General features: G+C 50.5%; 3 protein-coding genes and 1 long non-coding RNA gene across 10 annotated transcripts in view; 3 read left to right on the top strand and 1 right to left on the bottom strand.

Annotated features, from left to right (window-relative positions):
* The first annotated feature begins 2,327 nt into the window (after nucleotides 1–2,327).
* Nucleotides 2,328–6,960, top strand: SHROOM1 (shroom family member 1). The gene is made up of 7 exons (XM_072728615.1): nucleotides 2,328–3,314; nucleotides 3,407–3,462; nucleotides 3,689–3,898; nucleotides 4,097–4,669; nucleotides 4,773–4,899; nucleotides 4,997–5,269; nucleotides 5,376–6,960. Exons 1-7 carry the CDS (start codon nucleotides 2,328–2,330, stop codon nucleotides 5,706–5,708), a joined length of 2,559 nt encoding a protein of 852 aa, XP_072584716.1. The 3' UTR covers nucleotides 5,709–6,960.
* A 1,636-nt stretch (nucleotides 6,961–8,596) lies between these two features.
* Nucleotides 8,597–9,080, top strand: LOC140594584 (uncharacterized). The gene is made up of 2 exons (XR_011995583.1): nucleotides 8,597–8,710; nucleotides 8,946–9,080. It is a non-coding gene; the product is annotated as an uncharacterized lncRNA (long non-coding RNA).
* Nucleotides 9,081–11,135: 2,055 nt separating this feature from the next.
* Nucleotides 11,136–14,319, bottom strand: SOWAHA (sosondowah ankyrin repeat domain family member A). The gene has a single exon (XM_072728642.1). It carries the CDS (start codon nucleotides 14,317–14,319, stop codon nucleotides 12,610–12,612), a length of 1,710 nt encoding a protein of 569 aa, XP_072584743.1. The 3' UTR covers nucleotides 11,136–12,609.
* The window catches only part of SEPTIN8 (septin 8), a 54,765-nt gene continuing 46,057 nt past the window's right edge, over nucleotides 14,318–23,025 (top strand). For 4 of the 7 annotated variants that reach the window (XM_072728622.1, XM_072728623.1, XM_072728619.1 and 1 more), the window contains exon 1: nucleotides 14,480–14,611. Coding sequence is in view for 3 of the 7 variants with exons in the window: in XM_072728616.1 (XP_072584717.1) it covers nucleotides 14,318–14,611 (294 nt within the window). In the remaining 4 variants the exon portion in view is untranslated. Of the gene's footprint in view, nucleotides 14,612–23,025 lie in introns of all 7 variants that reach the window. The other 3 variants (XM_072728616.1, XM_072728617.1, XM_072728618.1) reach the window with 1 other exon arrangement.

A 23,025-nucleotide genomic window follows, 5' to 3' on the forward strand; every position in this document is an offset into this window, starting at 1 on the left:
CCCCAAACCTGACTGTGAGGACCAACCTGCAGGGCTGGTGTTGATGGGCATAGATACCTCCAGGTAGGCACCACCGTTCTGGTCCTAGATCAGCTGAGAGCTCCTCCTTGAGAATATTGCAGGCACTGCCTCTCCCTTGTGGGAAACACCATATCCTCACACCACTAATCTCCCCTACCTTCCTTGACCTGTAATCTGTAGCATCTGCAGCCTTTGGGAAGGGGGTAGAGGGTGACCCTGAGTTCCAAATAGTATTTAGGAGGCTAAATGAGCCTGCTTTTCAGTTCCCACCCCAGCTGCCAGTCGCCCTCCTCTGCACTCCTCAACAAGCCAGCTCAGGGACAGTGAGCCCTCCCCACTTCCCAAAGTCCCCATAGCCCATATGGAGCTCCAGCTTCCTAAGACTCAAAGCTACTTTCACCCTTGACCCATGCATACCCATATGCATGGACATAGCACTGAAGTCCAGAGGCTGGAGGTCTTCTCCTCTCCTTACTCCCTTTGCTCCCTCCCTGGCCCTGGAGAGGTAATGATTTCTGGCCTGGCCTGCTCCACCTGTGCTTGCCTGCTCTTTTGGTACAATGCATGAGATACTCTACAGTGTCAGCAGCCTCATTCATTCTGTCTTCTTCGAGAAGATGATTAGGGGGATGCCTGGGTGGCTCAGCGGTTGAGTACCTGCCTTCCACCCAGGGCATGATCCTGGAGTCCCAGGATTGAGTCCCACATCAGGGTCCCTGCGTGGAGCCTGCTTCTCTCTCTGCCTACGTCTCTGCCTCTCTCTCTCTTTCTCTGTGTGTGTGTGTCTCTCATGAAAAAATAAAATCTTAAAAAAAAAAAAAAAGAAAAAGAAAAAAGATGAATAGGGAGAGAAGAGTGGGGAAGCAAAGGAGCCCTCTTCCTTCTCCACCAAAGCCACCTCATCCACTCATTGCAAGTTTACTCCTTTCCTTGCTATTCAACAAATATTTCTCTCTCTCTCTCTCTTTTTTTTAAAGATTTTATTTATTTATTTGACAGAGAAAGCACAAGCAGGGGAAGTGGGGAGAAACAGGCTCCTCACTGAGCAGGGAGCCCAACGAAGTGCTGGATCCCAGGATCCTGTGATCATGACCTGAACTGAAGGCAGCCGCTTAACCAACTGAGCCGTCCAGGCACCCCTCAACAAATATTTCTGTAACATCGACTACGTGCCAGGCACTGAGGGTACAGAGATTAGTAAGTACAGGGCCTGTTCTCAGGAAGTTCAGGGGTGGGAATGGGAAGAGGGAATCGCAAGCCTGCCAACAATTACACTCCAAGGTGATGAGTACTGTGTTGGGGGGTGGGGATGGAAGGGAAGCTCTGAACACTGTAGGGGATCCCAAAGGGTCAGGAGCCCCCTAAGCTGGGCCCAGTAGGAGGAGTGCGAGCAGCAGGACAAAGTCAGGGATGTGAGGCTGCAAAGCAGAGACCATATTATTTTGGAATCTGCTAGTATTTTGAGAGCAGGTGGGGATAAATTTCCCACAGTGGAGTTCAGGTTTTGTTGAAGGCTTCTGGCAGTTGAGGGACGGAGGTAAACTAACTTTCAGCAGTGTTTGCTTCTAGGAAATTGATTCTGGCTGCAGTAAGCTTGGAGGCAGGCCCAAATTCCAGATAGGGTTCTGCTTCTTACAGGCTGTGTGCCCTTGGGCAAATCATTTCCCCCTTAAAACTCCAGTGTCCTCATCTGTAAAATGCAGATAGTAGTTGTGAGGATCAAGATAAATATTTATATAATGTACCTGGAACATAACTGACACAGAGTTGGGGGAAGGCTGTGAAGCTGCCTCTGTCACCTGACCTGGGTCTTGCTCCTTCCTTTCTTGGCTCCCCTGTGATCTCAGAACGTTCTTGACCATTGTTTATTAGGGGAAGATCACAGGGAGAAACTAACAAAGCTGCCAGGAAGCTGCCTGGGTGGGACTGGGTTGGGGAGGGAAGGAATATGGGTACATTCTCAGCGCTCCAGGAGGTGCCAGGGTAGAGGCCAGGGCTGGCCTCCTGGAGAGCCTCTGGAGGTAATGGGCTAGCCACCACCTAGTGCACCCCGTCCCCCCCCTCCCCTGCAAGCAACGGGGAATAGCTAAGACTCTCAAACTCCAGAGGCTAGGGGCTAGCCCTACCTGTGTCGTCCCTGACCCAGGAGAGGGGCAGCGCTAAAGATCGTGTGACCAGGGAGGGGATGTGTAAGCCCCTGGCTGTCCCTGTCGGAGGGGCCAGCCTTACCCGGGGCTCCTCCCGCACCTCGCACCTCGCACCTCGCCATCTGTGTTCCTCCAGGCCCCGCACTCACCTGCGCAGCCATGGAGGCCCCAGGGCCTGGGGGCGACCGCGCCTCCCCAGCCTCGTCCACCCGCAGCCTGGACCTGCGGCGGCTGTCCGCGCGCGCCGACTCGGCCTACAGCTCCTTCTCCGCGGCCTCCGTTGCCCCCGAGCCGCGCACGCCGTCGCCCGGGACCGACCTCCTCCCTTACCTAGACTGGGACTACGTGCGCGTGGTGTGGGGTGGCCCGGGCCCCGCCGGCAGCCTTCGCACCTCGGCGCAGCCCCGGCCCGCTGCCGCCGCGCGCAGTGGGCCGCGGCCGCCCGAGGTCCAGGGGCCGCCGGGGCCGCTCAGCCGGCAGGCCACCCCGCTGCTCTTTGCGCTGGCGGCCGAGGCGGAGGCGGCGGCGGCGGCGCGGCTGGAGGAGCCGCCCAGCCCACCGGCCTCGCGGGCCGCGTACCGCCAGCGGCTGCAGGGCGCCCAGCGGCGAGTGCTCCGGGAGACGTCCTTCCAGCGCAAGGAGCTCCGCATGAGCCTGCCCGCCCGCCTGCGGCCCGCCGCCCCCGCGCGGCCCCCCGCGGCGCACCCGCGCTCCTCCTCGCTCAGCCACCCGGCCGGCGGGGGCGGGGAGGTGGAGCCCGCGCGCCCCGGGGCCACCGCCGCCAGGGCAAACGTGGGCCGGGGGCGCCTCGCCACCCAGCAGCGGAAGTGGTGCTTCTCCGAGCCCGGGGAGCTAGATCGCGTGGGGCGGGGCGGTGGGTCGGCAGGGGAACGCTCCGGTGAGGCCGCCTGCAGTTCTGGCATCGCCAGGCCCGGGACCCAGGAGCGGGAGCGGAGGGTGCTGGCGGAATTCCAAGGCCACCAGACCAGATGGCTGCCTGAGTCGCCGCCCCGAGGCACGGAGGACCCAGAACCCGGGTCCGCGAAGCTTGGTGACGCCTATAGGCCCTCCGGTCGGAGCCAGAGCGCGTCAGGGGAAGTCTTGGCTCCCTGGGGAGGTCCAGGAGGGGTCATGCCCATTGTCCAGGTGTGGAAGTTAGGGGCTGCGGGCTTGGGGTGGGAGACATCTGGGAGAATGAAAACTTGAGCTACATTTCAAGCAATGATTTGCCTTTCCAGGCTGTTCCCCAAGGAGCAGAAACCCCCAGACCATTGCTTCAGGCCCAACTTGCCAGGTGAGAGACATGGACCACCAGGGAGTGGTCGACAAAGGCAGTTTTCATAGTTCTTGCCCAAGACAGAGAGGGCCTCTCACCTATTCTCAGTTTGAGCCTTCTAATTCTGTCTTTTGCCAACTATATCCCCTCTTGCCCTCCACCCCCACCCTGGTGCCACACCACTGTGTCTCTGGTGCAGCACCAAGAGCTCCCTTCCTGGTCACTGAGGTGTCCCTTCCTATAGGTTCCTGACTCAGAAGGAAGCTGCAGTGGTGTGTTCTGCAGTGTATCCCCAAAGTAGTCCTGCTGACTGTGAACAGAGGGCCTCAGAGACATGCATTGGGTGTACCCGGCTCCCATCCCTTCCAGATGATGAGGTTTTCCTGGAAGAAGTCCCCCTGGCCAAAATGAGATCACCTCTAGACACCCATACCTGCCCAGAAAGCCCAACCAGGTGAGTTGCCTCTTGCTTCCAAGCTGAGTGAGACATTTCCTCCCTACACATATCAACCAAATGCTAGAGGGGCAGGGAACCCTCTCCTAGCTGGACCCTGGGAGCCTGGCTGGTGGGGATGGGGACAGGTGGCCCTTGGAGGCTACTGCTTGCTTTTGGACAGAGCTTTTTCTGACTCAGTGTCTCTTCCACTTCCAGTATCCATGTCTCTGACCAGCGGTATGGAACTGGCTCAGGCCAGAGGGCTGACCAGGCTACAGTCCCCCCAGAGCATCCCCTCCATGAACACCCAGAGACTGCAAGGGCAGATGACTGCCACCAGAGGATACATGGTTCTGCGGGTGTCTCTGGGACCATATACTATAGGCCCCCTGGGACTGCAAATGGTGACATAGCAACCTTTCACACCAATGGACTGCTGACCATTGACTCACTTGCAGCTACAGAGAGTGACCCGCTCAAACCTCTCCCAGTTGATGTCCTGGGACCTCCAAGCAACAATACCCCAGGAGCTCCTGGCTGTACTGCCGAGGCTTTGGCCGCTGGCCAGCCCGGTTCTAGGCCAACATGGCCCAGTCCTCGCCTTGAGGAGCTGGTTCAGGAGCTGGCCAGACTGGATCCCTCTATGAGTGACACTCTCACTTCCTGTCCCAGCCCAGAGCCACCCCTGGACCTGCTAGATGGGCTGATTCCTTTAGCTGAGGTCTGGGCTGCAATGAGGCCAGCCTGTAAGGAGGCTGGGAAAGAGGCTGCTGGTAGTCCTGAGCCAGGGTGAGTTGGGGGCACCAGGGATTCAGGGGATTCGAAGTCCCTGCAATTTGGGGCAAGACAGCCCAGGAAGCTGTGGCTTTGTCCTCAAGTTCTGTCTCTTTAGCTGCAGCCAGCTCCTGCCAACTTCTCAGGAGGAGACAAGGTTTGAAAACCAGACCACCCGCTCTGTGCCTGACCAGGCCTGTGGCGAGCATCTCCCTGATCCAAATAGCAGCATCCAAGCCAAGAAGGTGAGTGTGGAGGGACTAGTGGAGATGGGGTGGGCAAGAGTAGGGGCTGAGAAGGGTGGTCTGGCCTCACCCTTAAGTACCCACGCCTTCCCTGCAGATGGAGCTAGCCGACCTCCTTCAAACGATGCTGCGGAACCTTCGGGCCGAACAGGAGCAGCTGCACCAGGCGGCCCAGGCTTGGGCCAGGCGCGGGGCTGCTCTGGAGGCCGCGGTGGGGCAGGCCTGCGCTCCCCGTGACCTAGAGCGGTTCAGCAGGTTCATGGCCGACATAGAGCGTGTGCTTGGCCTGCTGCTGCTGCTGGGCAGTCGCCTGGCCCGGGTGCGGCGCGCCCTGGCCCGGGCGGGTGCGGACAGCGACCCAGACGAGCAGGTGACAGGGGCTGGAATGGGGCGGGGAGGGGCCTATTCAGTCTGGGACCATCCCTGGAACGGCGGCTCACCGCTCTGCTCACCGCACGCTCTCCCTTCGGCTGCAGGCCTCTCTGCTGCAGCGCCTGGGGCTCCTGCAGCGGCAGCAGGAAGATGCCAAGGAGCTGAAGGAGCACGTGGCGCGGCGCGAACGGGCCCTGCGTGAGGTGCTGGTGCAGGCCTTGCCCCCCGAGGAGCTGAGCGCCTATCACTCCCTGCTGGTCGGCAAGGCGGCCGTACTGGCCCAGCAGCGCAGCCTGGATGAGCGGGTCCGGCTCCTTCAGGACCAGCTCGACGCAGTCAGGAGCGACCTTGGCCCTCATCCCCTGCCTCCCAGGCTGGCCTGGCCCCCGGAGGCCTGTCTTCCTGATAAACCGCCCTTCCTGCCACCCCTCATCTAATGACAGGCAGTGGGAGTGGGGAGCAGTGCCCCTGCCCCTCACCCACCTAACTGGGGGTGACACTGGTGCTTTCCCTTTGCGGGGCAGAGGAATGGGGATGGGGCAGGGCCAGTGTGGAAGACCCAGGCCAGGGCTTCCTAGGACACTTCTAAGTGTTTTCATGTGGTTTTACCCATTTCTTGTGGATTATTTGGTGATTAATTTATGAATTTTAAAACTACAGTATTCCCCCTTTTTGTGAGGAGAGAGGCTCTGTCTGGGTTGATCGGAGAGAGGAGGAGACAAATTAGAGGAGCATCTGAACTTACTATGCAAAACAGTTTTTTCTTTTCTATCTTACTAATAATAGATGTGGGAAGTATGTGTGTCACCTGGAGCCTAGCTTAGGGAAGGAATCTTGTTTACAGACAATGGACACCAACCTTGCCTGACTAGAGCAGAAGAGGGATTTGCTGGAGGACATCAGTCAGGTCTGAGAATCCTTAGGAAGACTGGGATACAGGCTTGAAACCAGGAGGGACCAAGAGGATGCCAGGCCTTCCAGCTCCACTGCCACCAGGAATCCCTAGCACTTCTGGTGATCACATCACTACCACAAAAGCCTAGGCCTGATTGGCCGACTCCTGCTCCTTTGCTGGTTTTTACCCAAGCCTCCAAGCTCAATAGCAGAAGTGAGGGTAACTGCTTTCCTTCAAGACTTAAGGGATAGGGAATATCCCCATACACAAAATAGATTCAGTAGCTTCGCTGCCTAAAAACCTTGACGAATTCAGGGACATTTATTCCAAGACTCAGAAGGAACTTTGTCTTCCAATTATCTTATCAAAAGTGAGTTTATCCAGCTCTCTTTGGAAACCCCACTGGATCCACCAGGCTTGAGGAGGGCTGTTGGGCATGGGAGCTGAAGGTGAGCCGTGAGAGACCTGGAGATCTAGAATGTGGGGGCTGAGGTGTGGAGAGACCGCTCTGTTTGTGGGCCGAACAGGCTAAGCTGGGGGTGAGCTGGGGTTGGGAGCGGAGAGTTAGGTGCTGGTGTGGAATGAAACAGAGGCCACACACTCCCTTCTGTTTGTGCATCAGGCCTGTGTACACAGAGTCAATGTGAAGTTCTCAAATATACATGGGAAAATGTGCTTTAGTATTTGCAGCTGCAAAGGCCAGGGCCAAGAACATTGTTCATGCAAATGTTCAGTGTATTTTTGGAAGTTGGGCACATTAAAAGGCATGTGTATGTGTATTTAAAGCCAACTGACCCCAAAGTGAGAAATCTCTGCTTCTGGGCTTGTTTTCTGATGCGTATTGTCACTAAGTGCAACTGGTTGGGAATTTTAAATGGTTGTATTCATACCAAAAGCATTAGTTCCAACAGTCGAACTATTGAGCACAGAACAATGCTAACATTGTGCCTTTTTATAAAAAACATATGGGACTCCTGCTGAGGCAGTTGCGGGTTCTAACATTATGCTTTTGCTTTTCTCCTTTGAATGCTGTGGGCGGGGCCTCCACTCCAAAGTCCTCAGCCTAGCAGGGCAGTTCTCTTTGAGATAGTCCGGATGGAATAAACTTATTTCTGCCTTTTGCCCTGTACAGCCTCCCCCGCCACACTCATTCTCCCAGTGTGATATTCTTGGAAAAACAACAGTCATCAGTTAGGCCAATAGAAATTGTGTGCTGTTCAGACAAAGCACTTCCAGCCTTGGATGGGCTTGAGGAGCACTGTCTGCTGTGGTCCTGCTAAACTGCACTTTGGTTCTGTGCTGGGTTTTTCCATGGGGGAATTATGAGGTTCCTGTGCTTGTCCTTATCAGATGGAGAGAGTAGGGCCACACCTCCTGCACCCACCCTTTCATCTTGCCTCTGTGTTCTTCCTGCCCCATTTAATGTCCTTTCCACACCATTATAACGTCAGAGTGCAAGAATGAGCACCACAGGTGTTCAGTATTGATGCCATAGACTAAGATTTTTTTTTTTTTTTAAAGATTATTAGAGCACAGAGCGCGTGGGAAGGGGCAGAGGAAGAGGGAGAAGCAGACTCCCCACTGAGCGGGTAGCCCCGTAAGGGGCTCTATTTCAGGACCCTGAGATCATGACCTGACCTGAAGGCGACCTTAACCCACTGAACCACCCAGGCGGCTCCAGACTCAGACTTGGTGGTGCTGTGTGGGCAGGTGCCAGAAGCCCGGTGAATTCCACCCTCCAGGACGCTGCCAGCAGAGGGCACTGTTCTCCTTGTGATGAAGGCTCCTACCCTTCACCGTAGCCTCCTCACCAGCCCAGTAGGCCCTCTGGGCTAACCCCAGGGGCTTTGCCTTCCCTGCAGTGCTAGTTAGGCCTGAAGACTCGATGTGAGCCTTTTTGCTTCTGTTGGAAACAAATTCCGTCCAGCCAGCCACGGCGAGGCTGGCTTGCCTTCCTTTGCCACCAGGCCTTCGTTGGAAAGTTGTTGGTTAATGAGAAGTGGGGGAGGAGGGAAGCCGGGGGCGTTGATCTGGAGTATCAGTATCAAAAAGAGCCTTACTTTGTCTCCCAGGGTGGAAAAGAGGGTTTCATGGGTCTCTGTTGGGGTTTCTGCCTCCGCCTCCTCAAAGCCACAGGTGCCCCCGCCTGTTGATTCCGCCCCCATCCCCGCTGCCCGCCGCGCGGCCCTGCGGGTTTTTGCCGAGGGGAGGCTTTGGCTGGCGCTGTTGCTAGGCAACGGGCGGCCGCGTGGCCACCTCCCGCGCTCGCCGCGCCCCGCCCCCGCTGCTCCTCCTAATATGGATTTAATTAGAGTACTTTTTACCTTCAGACTGTCAATCGGAAACCGAACAGGGAAGCAGCGTTCGGCGGCGCCCGCTCGGTCTGGAACAGCGCGTCCCGCGCACCACGCACCTGCGGGAGCGGCTGCTGTAAACCTCAGGGATCCTCGCGGGAGCGAAACGCGCTGCTGTTCGTTCACGTGTGAATCGGGAGCCTGGGTGGCAATGTGGGTCACCTGTGCTCGAGCGCCGCCGAGAGACGAGGTGAAGGGGGAGCGTGGGGGCAGGAGGAGCAAGAGGTGGGGGCCAGCGACTGCTCTAAAGCAAATGCTCTCAGGGACCCCGCAGTGTTACCGTCACATCCTGGCTACAGGCAGGGCAGGTGCTTAGCGGTTGTCGTTGAAACTTAAATCAGCATCACCTACGGTGGCCCCCCCCCCACCCCCCCCGCCTCTGGAGGAGACATCGGGACCTTCTCCTTTTTATCTCTTCCCTACAGAAACGACTGAGACCACCTGGGCTTCACAGGTTCAAGTCCAGAGGTGTGGCAGTTCTGGAAGGGTAAGGCCAGGACAGAGGTTCAAGGCAAAAAGCTATGTGGAGAGCAATAAAAAGTCTATTTATCAAACTATTATGAAAGGCCAAATAATTTCTTCCAGGAAATGGCCCAAAAAGGGGGGGTCAAATATGGGTCCAGAGAGGGCCCAGCTTTATAACTGTGTTGAGGAGTGCTTTCAGCTCAGCTGGCTGGATGACCTGTTTAGGCTCAGAAGACAGGGGTACGGATGCTAGGGGAATGTTAAGAAAGACATGGTGATGTCTATTTTTAACTGAAGTGATATACAGAGCATGAAATAATCTCCCTTTGATGGGACTACATCCCCTCCCCAGTCCATTGTTATTTATGTATACAAATACTAACATGGTTAGTGATTATAAGAATGGTGATCATGTAAAGCCAAGCTACAGATGAGAGCTATTTGGTTTTGGTACTGAGGCCACAAACCCCAGTGGGACCAATTGGGCACCGTGGTAGTATTTCAAGATGGTGTTGCAGTTCTCAAGGAGCTCTAGGTACTCCCTCCCTATGCTCTACGGTCCTCACAGCCTGTAGGATAGATGCTGCAGTCTTACCACCCACGGAGGAGGGAGATAGAGTCTGGAGAACTGGATGACTTGCCTAAGGTCACTAGATGAGTAAGGGCTGAGATGAGACCACCTTGCTTTTCTGCAGCAGGACACTGTCAGGGAAAAGAGAATCAGGAGGCCATCCCATCTGTGACAGTTATAGCTGTGAATCCTGGACAAGTCACTCATAGTTTCTTGAGGCTTCCATTCCCTCACTTTAAATTCCAGATACTAACAGGACATACCTTGTAAGGTTGAGGTTAATACCTGCACAGTGGTTAAAACTGTACTTGGCACTTAATAAACACAGGTCATATGTGCATCATCCGTATCCTGGTCTCCATTAGGTGTGACATGTTCTAGAATAACCTCCAACCTCCTTTAAAGGAAGTATAAACCTTTATTTAAAAGTTTGTTCTAGATGACTCATACACATCTATATAACAATTAACTTCTCCCCCATTAAAAGGAGTGATTCTCTTCTCCATGACAATTCTAGCCAGCTAAATTGTCTTAAATTAGAAACAATTTTTCTTTTTTTTTCCTTTTCTTTTCTTTGTCATTTGTTGAAAATACCCCTCACAGGTGTACCTCCTGCTAGGCAATATGTAGTTCTTGAAAACTTTCCATATACATATCAAAGTATAACTTCTGACTGACTTATAGTTCTGGAACATCTTGACCTGCAAGGACAAAACGATGGTTTCTAATACCTAAGTTTTAGGCTTATTGATCCTAAACTCTTGCCAAACATTTTACTTCACGTGGAAGGCTTGCAGCATGCCCTTCTGAAACACAAAGATTCTGGCAGTTTAAGTAACCCTCCTCTGATTTAAGTGTGCAGTAAACATTAGTTATTGTTATTACTACTCCGCTGGTTTATTTTTTTTTAATTTTTATTTATTTATGATAGTCACACACAGAGAGAGAAAGAGAGGCAGAGACACAGGCAGAGGGAGAAGCAGGCTCCATGCACCGGGAGCCCGACGTGGGATTCGATCCCGGGTCTGCAGGATCACGCCCTGGGCCAAAGGCAGGCACTAAACCGCTGCACCACCCAGGGATCCCCAACTCTGCTGGTTTAGATTTTGTTTTTCTCAAGGCAGGTCATACCTCTGTTTGTGACCTTTGTTATCCTGTCTCAGTCAAGCCTTTCTCTTACCATGGAAAATCTCTAATATTTTATTCTGCCTTCTAGACCTGCAGCAACTGAGACTGCTATAATTATTGCCTCCTACAATTTTTCTGCAGAGGCAGATTTAATTTGCATTTTTAAATAATTTATGCAGCTTAGCAAGAGTTCCAGGCAAGGAAGGTGGGAAGGAAAGGGTCAGATCAGGGCCTACATTCATCTGTTATTTTTTTATTTTTTTGGATACTATATCTGTGTGTGGATGTTGCCTTTATTTAGCAGATCATTCCAAACTCTTTCAATAACAGAATGCCTGGAAGAGGCAGAAGAGGATGAGGAAAAACTGAAGAAATTAAGTAGATAAAAAGACAAGAAAAATACAGTAGTAAGGGCTGTAGAATGTTTAAGGGAAAGACATTACCACACAAGTAAGAACAAAATGGGAGACTTGTTTATTTCAGTGCTTAAATCAAAACATTCCATTAAGGACTGCATTAAATAATGTCACACAGGATATATATGGAAGGGAGAAGACACACTCCCCTGTGCCACAAAAACTATTTGATATAACTAATGACATGCAAACACAATTTGCAAAAGCAGAGCATGACCACAATATGATATCTAAAAAAGGCTGGTTGAGCAAACAGAGTCCCCATCTTTAAAACAGAAAAAAGAGACCTTATAGTTAAGAGTGGGTTGAACCTGGTACCTCTTGGTAATAGCAAACCTTCTCAATTACAGATAGGATCAAAGGTCCAGAGAAGTTAAGCCATCCCTGAAAGGTCACTGAGCAAAGAATTCTGTATTTGCTATTTTGGAATAAGTGGTTTGCTTTCAGATGGCTTTTAAAAGTGGATATAATATATTTTTTGTTTCTATAGAATTTTCATATAAAATAGTTGCTCTTTAAGTGTATCTACTTTTATTTAACCAATTATTTTTCTGGTATAATGCTATGACATGTTGTTTTTCTTTAAATATTCACCTACTGCATTGAAAGGTGCATCCAGATTGGAAAACCAGATTCAGAAACATGGCACAATGGTGCATTCACAAGTAAATCATACTTAAAAAATTAAATATTCATGCCAGATCAAAATAATCACCCACTAGTGCCGAAGACAGTTTATATTTCATCATAAAGACAACCAGAAATTACAAGTATTTGCCAAAATGTCTCCTTTCTCTCACTGTTAAATGATTCTTACTCCCCAGATGCACTTGTTTCCTAATATTTAGCATTCACAGTACAACTGAAATGAATTACATTCACAATGATCACATTCTGTGTCCAAGTCTCTCTAGAATCGCCTAAAATGAGGTAGATAAACGTTTAAGGGTTTTGTTGGTTGGGACTACTTTCCTTTAGATCATGATCACCTGTTTGTTTGTTTTTTAATAGAATTCCAAAATACTTAGCAAAAGATTGAAAATGAGCATTTTGCCTAAAAATGGAAAAATATAATTTCAAAAGGTTATTAGGAAAGTTGTTTTACCTCATTTTAATTTAAAAACAGGATAAAGGCAGCAAATTACAAAACCACTAGATCTCTTAAAAGCTGACAGTCCAACAGAACCCATTTAAAGAGACCCTTGCTCTAGTTCTGGCTTGGGAGTGTGTGGTTGCAGAGGCATCGAGTTAACTCATTCGGGGGCCCTTCACTCCGACCCAATATTCAAGACCGGTTTCTGGAGCTCCTTATAGAAGGCTCTCCCTGACGTCTTGGTCCCATCTGCAGAGGCAGGTCAAGCTTCCGGCGGCAGCTAGAGGCGGAGGCCCGCCTGGGCAGAACAGGCTGCACTGCGCGAAGCTGGAGACGGTGCTGAGCGGCTGTTTCGGGCAGGCTTAGGCTGTGAGGGGCAGGCCGGGTTACATCCACCAGCCGGGCCTCAGGGGCCGTCAGGTGGCGGGGGGCAGACTGGGCACTAGCCCAGCCAGGGGCCCGGGAGTAGGTCGACGAGAGATTTCTGGAAAAGCCGGCAGGCCGCTGCGGGCCTTCGTCTTTTTCCGTGGGGCTGTGGGCGAGGCACCCAGGAACTTGCTAAGGGAGCCCGACTTCCTCATGCCTCGAGCCAGGTCCTGGAGCATCAGGTCGTCGGCCAGGACACCCAGGAACGCACTGGTGGTGGAACTGAGGATGGTGGCGGCCACTTGCACCGGGCGCCGGGCCGCATGGGCGCCACTGCCGGCCCCGGTGGCGTCGGCGTCGGCGGAGCCTGGAAGGCAGGGGTCGCCGAGGAGGCGGCGCAGCGCGTACGAGGCGCCGGGCGGCAGGTACTGGTAGGCGCGCCGCCCGCTGTGGTCGCGCACGTGCACCTGCGCGCCCAGGCGCACCACCAGCAGCACGGCGGCGTCCTCGTGGCCGTGCAGGGCGGCCAGGTGCAGCGGCGTGTAGCCGCCGTGCGAGCGCGCGTTCACGTCCACCGGCGCGCCCCCGCGGCGCGCGACCTCCACCAGCTGCAGCGCCATCTCGCGGTCGCCGCTCTTGGCGGCCCAATGCAGGGCCGTGAAGCCCGACATGAAGTCGCGCTTGGCCGCCAGGCCGCTGTCGCGCAGCAGCAGCCCGTGCAGCTGGTGGGTCCAGCAGCCCCCCGCCGCCCGCACCAGCCACTCGTGCTCCGTGGGCTCCAGGGGCACGGCGGGCGGCGGCGGCGGCGGCGGCGCGGCGGGCACTTCCTCCGTGTCCGGGCTTAGCAGGCGCGGGCCTGCGCGCGACAGGCGCCTCAGGTGCGGGGAGCGGCCGGGGCCGGGGCCGGGGCCGGGGCCGGGGCCCAGGCCGGCCTCCTCCACCGACAGCCGCCGCCGCAGCAGCGGGGAGCTGCGCGGGCTCGGCTCTTCCGACAGCTGCCGCCGCAGGCCCTGCTCCTCGGCGCGGATCCGGAGCGCGGCGGGGCCCGGCACGCAGCGCACGGGCAGCATGCAGGGCTTGGGGGGCGGCGGCGCGGGCCGAGGCAGCGGGGGCTCCCCCGACAGCGGGCTGGGCGGCGCGGCCGCGTCTGCAGAGCGCGCCTCGGGGGCCAGGGCTGGCTCGACGGCTGGAGCCCGCGGCCCGGGGGCACCGCGCGATGGCTGCGCGGGACCTGGCGGGGGCTCCCCGGGGGGCTGAGCGGGCCCAGAGGCGGCCTGCGGCTCCAGGGGCAGGGCCGCGTCCTCACGCGGTGCCGCCGGCTGCTGCGGCGGCGCGGCCGGGGCTGGGGCTGGGGCTGGGGCTGGGGCCCCCGCGCCAGGCGCTTCCCGGGGTGAGGCGGGGGTGCTCTCGCAGGGCAGGGCTGCCGCCCCGGGGTCGCCGGGGTCGCCGGGGTCGCCGGGGTCGCCCGGGGGCGGGGGCTGCGCCGCCTCGCGGGGCCGCAGTTTCTTCTTCAGCACCACGAACTTGACGCCGTCGAACTCCTTCACCACCGCCACGTCGTTGACAAATTGCTTGAAGCGGTCCCTGCGGGCGGCGCGGCCGCGCGGGTCGCCCGCCTCCAGCAGCGGCTTGAAGCGGCTCAGCAGGTCGCAGCTGCGCACCTGGCCGCCGTGCTCCAGCAGGAAGCCCAGCACGGCCGCCTGGCTCACCCCGGCGGCGGCGGCGGCGGCAGCGGCGGCGGCGGCGGCGGCCAGCGCCATGGCCAGCGCCGCCCCACGGGGGCCCAGGCCGCCGGCTCCCCGGCTCCCCCGCGCGCTGCGCTCCCGGCTGCCGGCAGGTGCACGCCGCCGCGGCCGCTGGGACGGGCGGGAGCGCGGGGAGCGGGGGGCTCCGGGAGCCACGTCCTCCCCGGCCAGGCTCACCTGCTCGTCTCCAGCGAGGCGCGACGGGCGTGTCCCCGAAGCTGGACCTTGGTCACGCCCGCGCCGTGCCGCCCGGGGGCCTCCTGGAGGAAGGTGCGGGGGGCCGCATCGTGCACCCACCGCCCCCGGGGTAGGTTTCTGCCTTCGTATTGCGTCCAATGGGCGCCGGGCTCCATCCCCCGTGCTCGGTGCTCCCTTACGGGTGACAGCTGCCACGGGGACCGCGGCGGGAGGGGGGAGCGGAAATTATCCGCCGCCCCTCCCCCACCCGGGAATTAAAGGCGCAGTGCCACGCTTCGGCGGGCGCCCGGTTGCTAGGTGGGTGTGCTCCCCAGGGATGCTGTGTCGGCCGGGAGAGGCGACGCTTTTTCTTTCTTTAAGGAATACATAGTTCACCACCACAAAAATACCGGGAGGTTATTTAACAGCAATTATCTGTTCATCAATACCTCTCCGATTGTCGACTGCGTTGACCGCGTTTCGCACAGGGAAAGGGCATCTTGCAATTTGCAGCTAAGACAGTGGCCATGCGTGTTACCCAAGGTTTAGAAGGGATGTTTAAAAAAAGCAGTTGTTTCATGATGAGATAGTACATTTTCACATGGAAGTTTGAAAATAAAACCACAGAAAAATACAAAGGAGAAATATCACTTGAAATCACCATTAACATTTTGAAATATTTTTCTTCTTCCTTCCATACACACGTGCATACATGTTTTTTGTTTTAGAATAAAAAGCGAAATGGTAATCATGCTATATTTAAATTTTTTCATTTAAGACACAAATATTTGTTGAGCACCTAATTTGGGCCAGTACCTATTCCGGCTGTAATACATCAGTTAGCAAGAGAGATAAAAACCCCTAATCTCGTGGAGCTCACGTGGCAGGGAAGGGGGAATGGAAATAATACGGTGAATCTGAAAATTCTGTAATATGCTAGACAAATACAATGGAAAAATAAAACAGTACGACAGGGGGGTCAGATTGCAATTTTGCACCTTGTGTTCAGGGTACGACTCATTTGAAGGTCCCAATTATATAAGGACTAAGGACTTGAAGAGATCAGGTAGTTATGCAGCTAGGTAGGAGAAGAAGCTTTTTGGCTGAGTAAACCACCAGGGCCGAAAAATGGGATCAGTTTCTTAACTTACAAACACCATACTACAAGTATATAATCAGAGGTACCATTTCTTAGTAGTTTAAGAGAATAAGCCTGGGATCATAATTGCACACTCGAATCATAGCTCTGCCTTGGCTTACTTGATTGACCTCTCTGTGCCTCAGTTTTCTTATCTATAAAGTGGGGATGATAATAATGCCTACCTCATCAGATTGTAATGAGAATTAAGAAAATAAACACAAGAGACTTAAAGCAACGCTTGGCCCAAAGTAAGCATTCAAATTGTATAGGAAGGATTATACCACTATTAATGACCAAAACAAAAAAGAAAACAGTAAAATGTGAAAGGCCATCCTTTTCCCAATCCCATTTCCCAGGGCAATTTCTGTCTTCAGTCCTTAAATGCATACGATTTAATCTTTTTTCTCCCACTTTTTATTATATTGTGAGCATTTTCCTCAATGACAATATCTATTCTTTAAATATATATGATTTTTATTATAGCATCAGATAAATATAGTATTATGCTTATTTTCTTATAGTTAGTAGTCTAAATTGTTTCCAGTTTTTAATTCTTGTGAATAGTGGTGCTCATATATAAAACTTTGTGCACATTTCTGATTAATTCCTTAGGATAGAATCCTACCAGTAGAATTACTAGGTCAGAGGGAATTCTTTTCAAAACTCTTGAAACTTAATGCTAGATTGTTTTCCAGAAAAGTTACAGTCCTGTAAAAGTACCTTGTCTTTCCCTCAATGGTATTGAGTAGCATCTTTTATTTTTATTTATTTATTTATTTATTTATTTTTTGAGTAGCATCTTTTAATTTGTCAATTTGGAAGGTGAAAAGTTGTAGCTCACTCTACTTTTTATTACTAGTGATGTTAAACTTCCCCCCACTTATTTATTGTCTATTTGGATTTTTTCTTTTGTGATTTACCTTTTCCCCCCTTTATCCATTAATATCTTCCTGTTGATATGTAGTTATTAACCTTTTATTATATGCATTGTCCAGATTTTCCCAGTTTGTCATTTGCCTTTTAATTTTATTGATGACTAGTTTTTTTTTTTATTGTAAATACTGTATCCTTGTAGCTTAAGAATGCTAGTTCAAAATATGAAGATACATCTCCCATTTAAAGGAGAACGTTTAGGATCAACTTACTCTGTAATATTAAGCAGTCTACATCAGAACGATAACAATGTCCTTGAAGAAGTCCCTGTGTTTTTAATCATGCAATGGTAACTGTAATCAGCTATCATTTATGTCTGAATATTACCTTTTCTTCAAATCCAACTCAAATCCCACCCTTGCAAAGTCTTCTGCAGCTGCCCCAGGGGCATCCTCCTCCTCCCCACCCCCCCCTTTTTTTTAAGATTTTATTTATTAATGAGAGAGAGCATGGCAGAGACACAGGCAGAGGGAGAAGCAGGCTCCATGCGGGGGCCCAAAGCGGGACTCGATCCTGGGTCTAGGATCACACCCTGGGCTGAAGGCCGCGCTAAACTGCTGAGCCACCCAGGCTGCCCATCCTCCTCACTTCTATGATCTATTTCAGCAAACATCTATTGACTATCTTTGGGTGCAAAGCAGTGAGCCAGGTGCTCAGGGGAGAAGGCGCAACCTGCCTGTGGAGAGCTTACTGCTTAGTGGAAGAGAGAAAAACAGTTAATTATGTTACATTCAGATGAAATCAATGCTCTGAGGGTTACCAGTGCACAGCTTCTAAAAGACACATGAGGAAGTCTTCAGGAGGCAGGCCGAATTTGCGTATGCACAGGATAGGCAGGGGTTTGCAACTTGGACAGTGAAGACTGAATTCAGGGTAAACAGTCTAGTGTGTTTTCTGTTTAACTTATGTGTTAGAGGTACAGAAGATAATGTCAGGGAAGTAATCTGGGGTCATGGATAGAGGACCTTAAATTATACTTTGCCCTTTATCCTGTTTGCGGTAGATTGCTGTGGAATGCTTGCTTTCTTTTTTCTTTTTAAAAAGTAGCTTCAATTCTTTTTTGTTTTCTTTGTTCTCCAAAAATGATGGGTTCATTTTTTTAAGATTTTAATTCCATTAGTTAACATACAGTGTTGTATCAGTTTCAGGTGTACAATATAGTGATTCAACAGTTCTGTACATCACTTGATACTCATCACAAGTGCCCTACTTAATCCCCATCGCCTATTTCACTTATTCCCCCACCCACCTCCCCTCTGGTAACCACCGGTTCTTGATATGTTTTAATTTTCTTTTTTTCTTAAGATTTTATTTATTAGAGTACAAGGGCATGTGCAGGCGCATGCATGTATTCGAGACAGAGAGAGAGAGAGAGAGAGAGCAAGAGCAGAGGGAGAGGGAGAAGCAGACTCCCTCCTGAGCAGAGAGCCCTAAGCAGGGCTAGATCCCAGAATTCTGGGATCATGACCTGAGCTAAAGGCAGACACTTAACTGACCGAGCCACCCAGGTGCCCCTAATTATTTTTTGATTATAGAATTCATGATTATGTTTTCCCAAATTCCAGTAATTTCCAAAATATAAACAAAATAGATCACATGTTTGAGAAGCATTCCTAATATTTGTTGGCTTATTCTATGAAGCTTTTTATATACCTCCCTAGGGATAAACACAGCCATGTATATGTTCTGTGCAGGTGGCATTAGAGCACCCATTATTTCATAACCCATGCTGCTTTGCGGCCTGCCTGCTATAACTCATGCATGTGTGGTGAAGGGATGGAGGAGTGGCACTGCTGGAGGTGATGGCACGTCCTTGGGAGAGACAGAGACAATGAGCTAGGGCAGCAGGGCAGAAAGATAGGAATAGATGCCAAAGCTATTTCAGAAGCAGAATTTGCATTCTACTGCCTGTTTGCATTTTTAGTCACGTTCCCTTCGTTGTGATTTTCATTTCCATAGCTACTTTTCATATGACAAATTGCTGGTGCCTCAGAAAAATTATTCTATGATCTCATAGGAAGTGGAGCCTCAATCGAGCTGGAATTTTGTTACTGCCTCCTCTCTCTAAGAGGAGGCGGTAGAAGAACCCTCTGTTAAAGATCATTACTGACTTATGCGGTTTGAACTCGTTCTGACTGTGATCACCAAGAATAGACAACGGATTAAATACTGATTGAAAAGGAGTTGCTGGTACAAGCAAAGTTTATTGACAGTGCTTGACAGGCTTCAGGCTCTGAGCTATACAAAGCAATGTAACCAAGGTCACAGCTTATTATTGGCTGAGCCCAATACTAATTTGTACTCATTTACCATTTAAAATTAGCTCACCAATTACTTAAAAGCGATGTTCTGAATGTTTAATAAGGAGAAAACTCATATAAAAGTCTAGCTTAAACCTTTACACTTGTGCATCTGAACATACTCCACTTTAATATTTTAAGTGATGCATTTATAATTTGGCAAACATCAGGGCAAGGATGCCAATGACATCCAGTTCCCCAGGCTACTTTTAAAGTTCGGTGCCCTCCTGACAGTGAGGCCATCAAATCAATTCTTCCAGTGACTCAGTAGTTTGCTCATAAATATTAGGAAAATCAAATATAAAATGTACATGTATAGCAAGGGTAAAATTTTATGTGTCTTGAATTTGGAGGAAGCAACAGACATTTGTTTTCTATCTCATTTCTCTCAAATCTCATATCTATCTCATTTTTCCTATCTTTCAAGTGTTTGCTTCTATCTCAGTATCTTAAATTTGAAAGTCAGCATAGATGGCCCTTTGTATTTTTTAAAGCCACATTTAAAAATAAATGTAAAATTTTAAATCCCCCATGCTCTGTATTCCATAATGTATTGTTTTGTTTTGTTTTGTTTTGTTTTGTTTTGTTATATCGTGTTGCCTATTCCAACATACAATATCCTTTGAATTCTATCTCTGGGTTCCACAGAGACCCAGAGTGGATGTTTCATGTTTGTGACTATCTCGCCCCCATCATGGGACAAGAATAGGCCCCTTACATTAGGCTTCATCCACCACAGTCTGGCTCCTCTGCCTCCTGGTGTCTCACCAATGCATCATCATCAGTAAAGAAGAGTGTCTGTGGCCCCAGTCAGCAGGAGCTCCAAGGATATGAGGAAGATGGTCTCCCCAGAACGGCTGTAAAGGGACTTTGCCCAGATAGCAAGCTTTTGCAGTCATGACTTCTGGAATAAATCATGTTTTGTTCTTGCTTACCAGCTCAGAGGGAGCAAAAAGGGCCTCTTTCTCATGCCTGTGACTTGTATAGTTCCCTTTTCTTCAAGGTTGAGGGACCATCTTTATTTCTAAATCTTAGTGACAAGTGTCACATCCTTCATTATATCTGAGATCCATTTCTCAGGATGCTTACCAGATTCTGCAGATGTGCTCAGTGGGTTGTTAGAGCACCAGTAGGTCTAGTCTGTGGACTCTCAGAAAACTGTCCAGGGTAGGCAAATCATGAGCAGATGTGGTCATTTTCTGCCTTTAGTCATCCCTTCTTGGCCTATTTTATTCTCATAGATGAGTTTTGATTAAAAAATATGTTTACCGGGATCCCTGGGTGGCTCAGCGGTTTAGTGCCTGCCTTTGGCCCAGGGCGCGATCCTGGGGATCCGGGATCGAATCCCACGTTGGGCTCCCGGTGCATGGAGCCTGCTTCTCCCTCTGCCTGTGTCTCTGCCTCTCCCTCTCTCTCTCTCTCTCTCTCTCTCTCTCTCTCTGTGACTATCATAAATAAATTAAAAAAATATGTTTACCCCCCCAGAGGGACATTTTGGGACTCCTTTTTATTTTCAAGGGAGTCAGTGTCTAAATTAGGAGAGCTTAGTTCGAGAGGCCTGCAAAGTGCTATTTTAACCATTTCCTTAATCATAAAGTGGAGTCCCTGCTTGGGTCAGAGTGAATAAAGCAGCAACCCAGAGGCCCTCCCACTATGGACTTCCCCATTCAAGAGGGCTTTGAGAAGACAGCACCAAGTGTATGAAAATGAGAAATCCACCAACATCTGGCTTTAAAGATGGACAGTTGGAAACAGTTCAAATCTTCTCTGAACTCTTGTACTATATATACTACTATGTATACTATGTAATATATTGTTTAACTTGCCTTCCATGTAACAACATGGCTAAAGATAGAAAGAATTCTTAGATACCAACTCATCCAACTTCCTAATCAGTGATTCTAAGAGCTCATTAATAGAGAGCTCCAAATAAACTAATTTGAAGTAAGTTATACAGAGCTTGAAAGTTATGCATTGGTTGAGACCCTTCTAGAGGGGATGTGTTGGGGGAGGAGTCAAACTGAGGTGTGCAGTTGGGTGGTGATTGGAAGTGAGAAGTGTGTTGTGGGATGGACAGCCAGCCAAAGGGCTAGTTCCAGGTGCTCAGCTTGCTTGCTGAGCACTTGCTTCAAGACTTGCTTGCTGCTTCAAGACTTGCTTGCTGCTGCAAGACTATCAGCTAAATAAATGGTGAACAGTTTTATTAACAGTCCTCAGAGTAATGATTGGTGACATTGAACAATGGGCAAGAAACAGGAAGATGAACCCTGCCTCTGAGTCTGTGTGGTCTGGGGAACAGGTCATTAACAGCATGGGCTTTACTTATCTGACTGTGCATCAGTGAAACACAAGGATTGCTAAATGGGAACAAGGATAACACAGGTCCTTTTCCTATATTATTTCCAATATTCCTACTCCTGAGATGGCTCAGGCTCCTGGGAGCGAGATGCTATGTGTCATCTGTTGGGACATAATGCTAAGTGTTCCATAAATATTGCTAATGATGGAATGGTGACAATCTGTCACATGATAGTGACTTTCATTGCTTTGATTTTTCTGATTCAGAGTGGGCTCAGAGGATGCTGTCCTCAATAACTAATCAGTGGTTACTTAATGTGTTCAATAACTACTGATAATGCTGAAACAGTAACAGCTTGTCACATGACAGTGACTCTCATCACTTTGTTCCTTTGCAAAATGGGACAGTTACTGTCCATAAAGCTGGCTCCCACCTGGGGGTAACCCACTTGGACATGTTACGGTGGGTTACCTTGGTTCAAGAGGCCCATTATTGCCAGAGTGAGGAGTGAGGCCAGAAGAGATCTGCTTTTTTTGGACTTTTCTGAATATAAACTTCTGGTTACCTTTTCAGATATGGATTGAATGGAGGTGAGTATAGCACAGCTAGAACACAAGCTACACTAACCCTGCAGGTTTCAGTTCCAGATGAAATGGCTGGAGCAAGAGCAAGGGACAAAAATACAGAAGTGCTTGGTGGTGCTCAGCAGGAGGAAAGGTTCCACTTCCCCATCCAGTCTCAAAAACACAGACAATTGAGGATTTCTCTCAGAAAGAGAGAAAACCTCAGCTGCAGCTTGGCGCTGTGTTCCTTCCTCTCTCCATCCTTTCCCGATCTTTCTCTTCTTTACCAATGATGATAGAATTTCCTGGGCAAAAGAATCCATTCTTTTTTAACTGGAACTTTTGGGCAAAATGTCACAATGTTCTTCTGTCCTCAGAGCTCAACATACTGGGCCTTAGAAACTTTCCAGGGGAGAGACAATAAGGCCACAGTCTGCACAGAGCCTTCTGTGTGGCTGTCACAGTGAAGCAAAAACAATCATGGTAATGTTAGTGAGGCTTGTTTTTTTTTTTTTTTTTTTTTTTTTTGCTGCTGCTTCTTTGTGATAGTTTTTCATTATTCTGTCTACATTTTTAAAGAACATTGTTTATGTCCTCATTAAAAGAAATTGTTTATGTCTCAAAATTATCAAATCCTGTGTCTTATTGGTCACTTTCCATTCAGAAGGTGTAGGGGATTGAATGGTGGCCCTCCAAAAAAGATATGTCTATGTCCCAGAACTCATGAAAGTGACCTTATTTGGAAAAAGGATTATCACGGATAAAATTAAACTAAGGGTCTCAAGATGAGAGCATCCCAGGTTATCTGTTGGGTGCCAAATCCAATGACAGGTGTCCTTAGAAGAGAAGACAGAGAAAAGGAGAAGGTCATGTTAAGACAGAGCCAGAGATGGGAGCGATGCAGGCAAGGAAGCCAAGGAATGCCTGGAGGTAGTAGAAGCTGAAAGAGGGAAGGCAGGAGTCTCTCCTGCTGAATTTGGGGAAGTGCAGCCTGCTCATGCCTGGGTCTTAGATTTCTGGTCTCCAGAACTGTGAGAAAATAAATTTCTGTTGTTTTAAGTCACGCTGTATGTGATAATTTGTTATGTCAGCTATAGGATACTGATAGAGAAGGTTAGAAAAAACTGGAGGATTTATCCAAATCCTCCAGGACTGGAAGATTGCGTCCTGAAATGGCTTTCTTCAGGTCTGTAGGGCTCAGATGACCCAGGGCTGTGAAGGGATCTGGTCCAGGCATGTCTCAACTAAATCCCATGGTATGGCTGCATATTGGAAAGTCTTAGTGTCCAGGTCAAATGTTGGGAGGAA

The sequence above is a fragment of the Vulpes vulpes genome, chromosome 12, assembly GCF_048418805.1.
Source record: "Vulpes vulpes isolate BD-2025 chromosome 12, VulVul3, whole genome shotgun sequence".
NCBI classification, from domain to species: Eukaryota; Metazoa; Chordata; class Mammalia; order Carnivora; family Canidae; genus Vulpes; species Vulpes vulpes.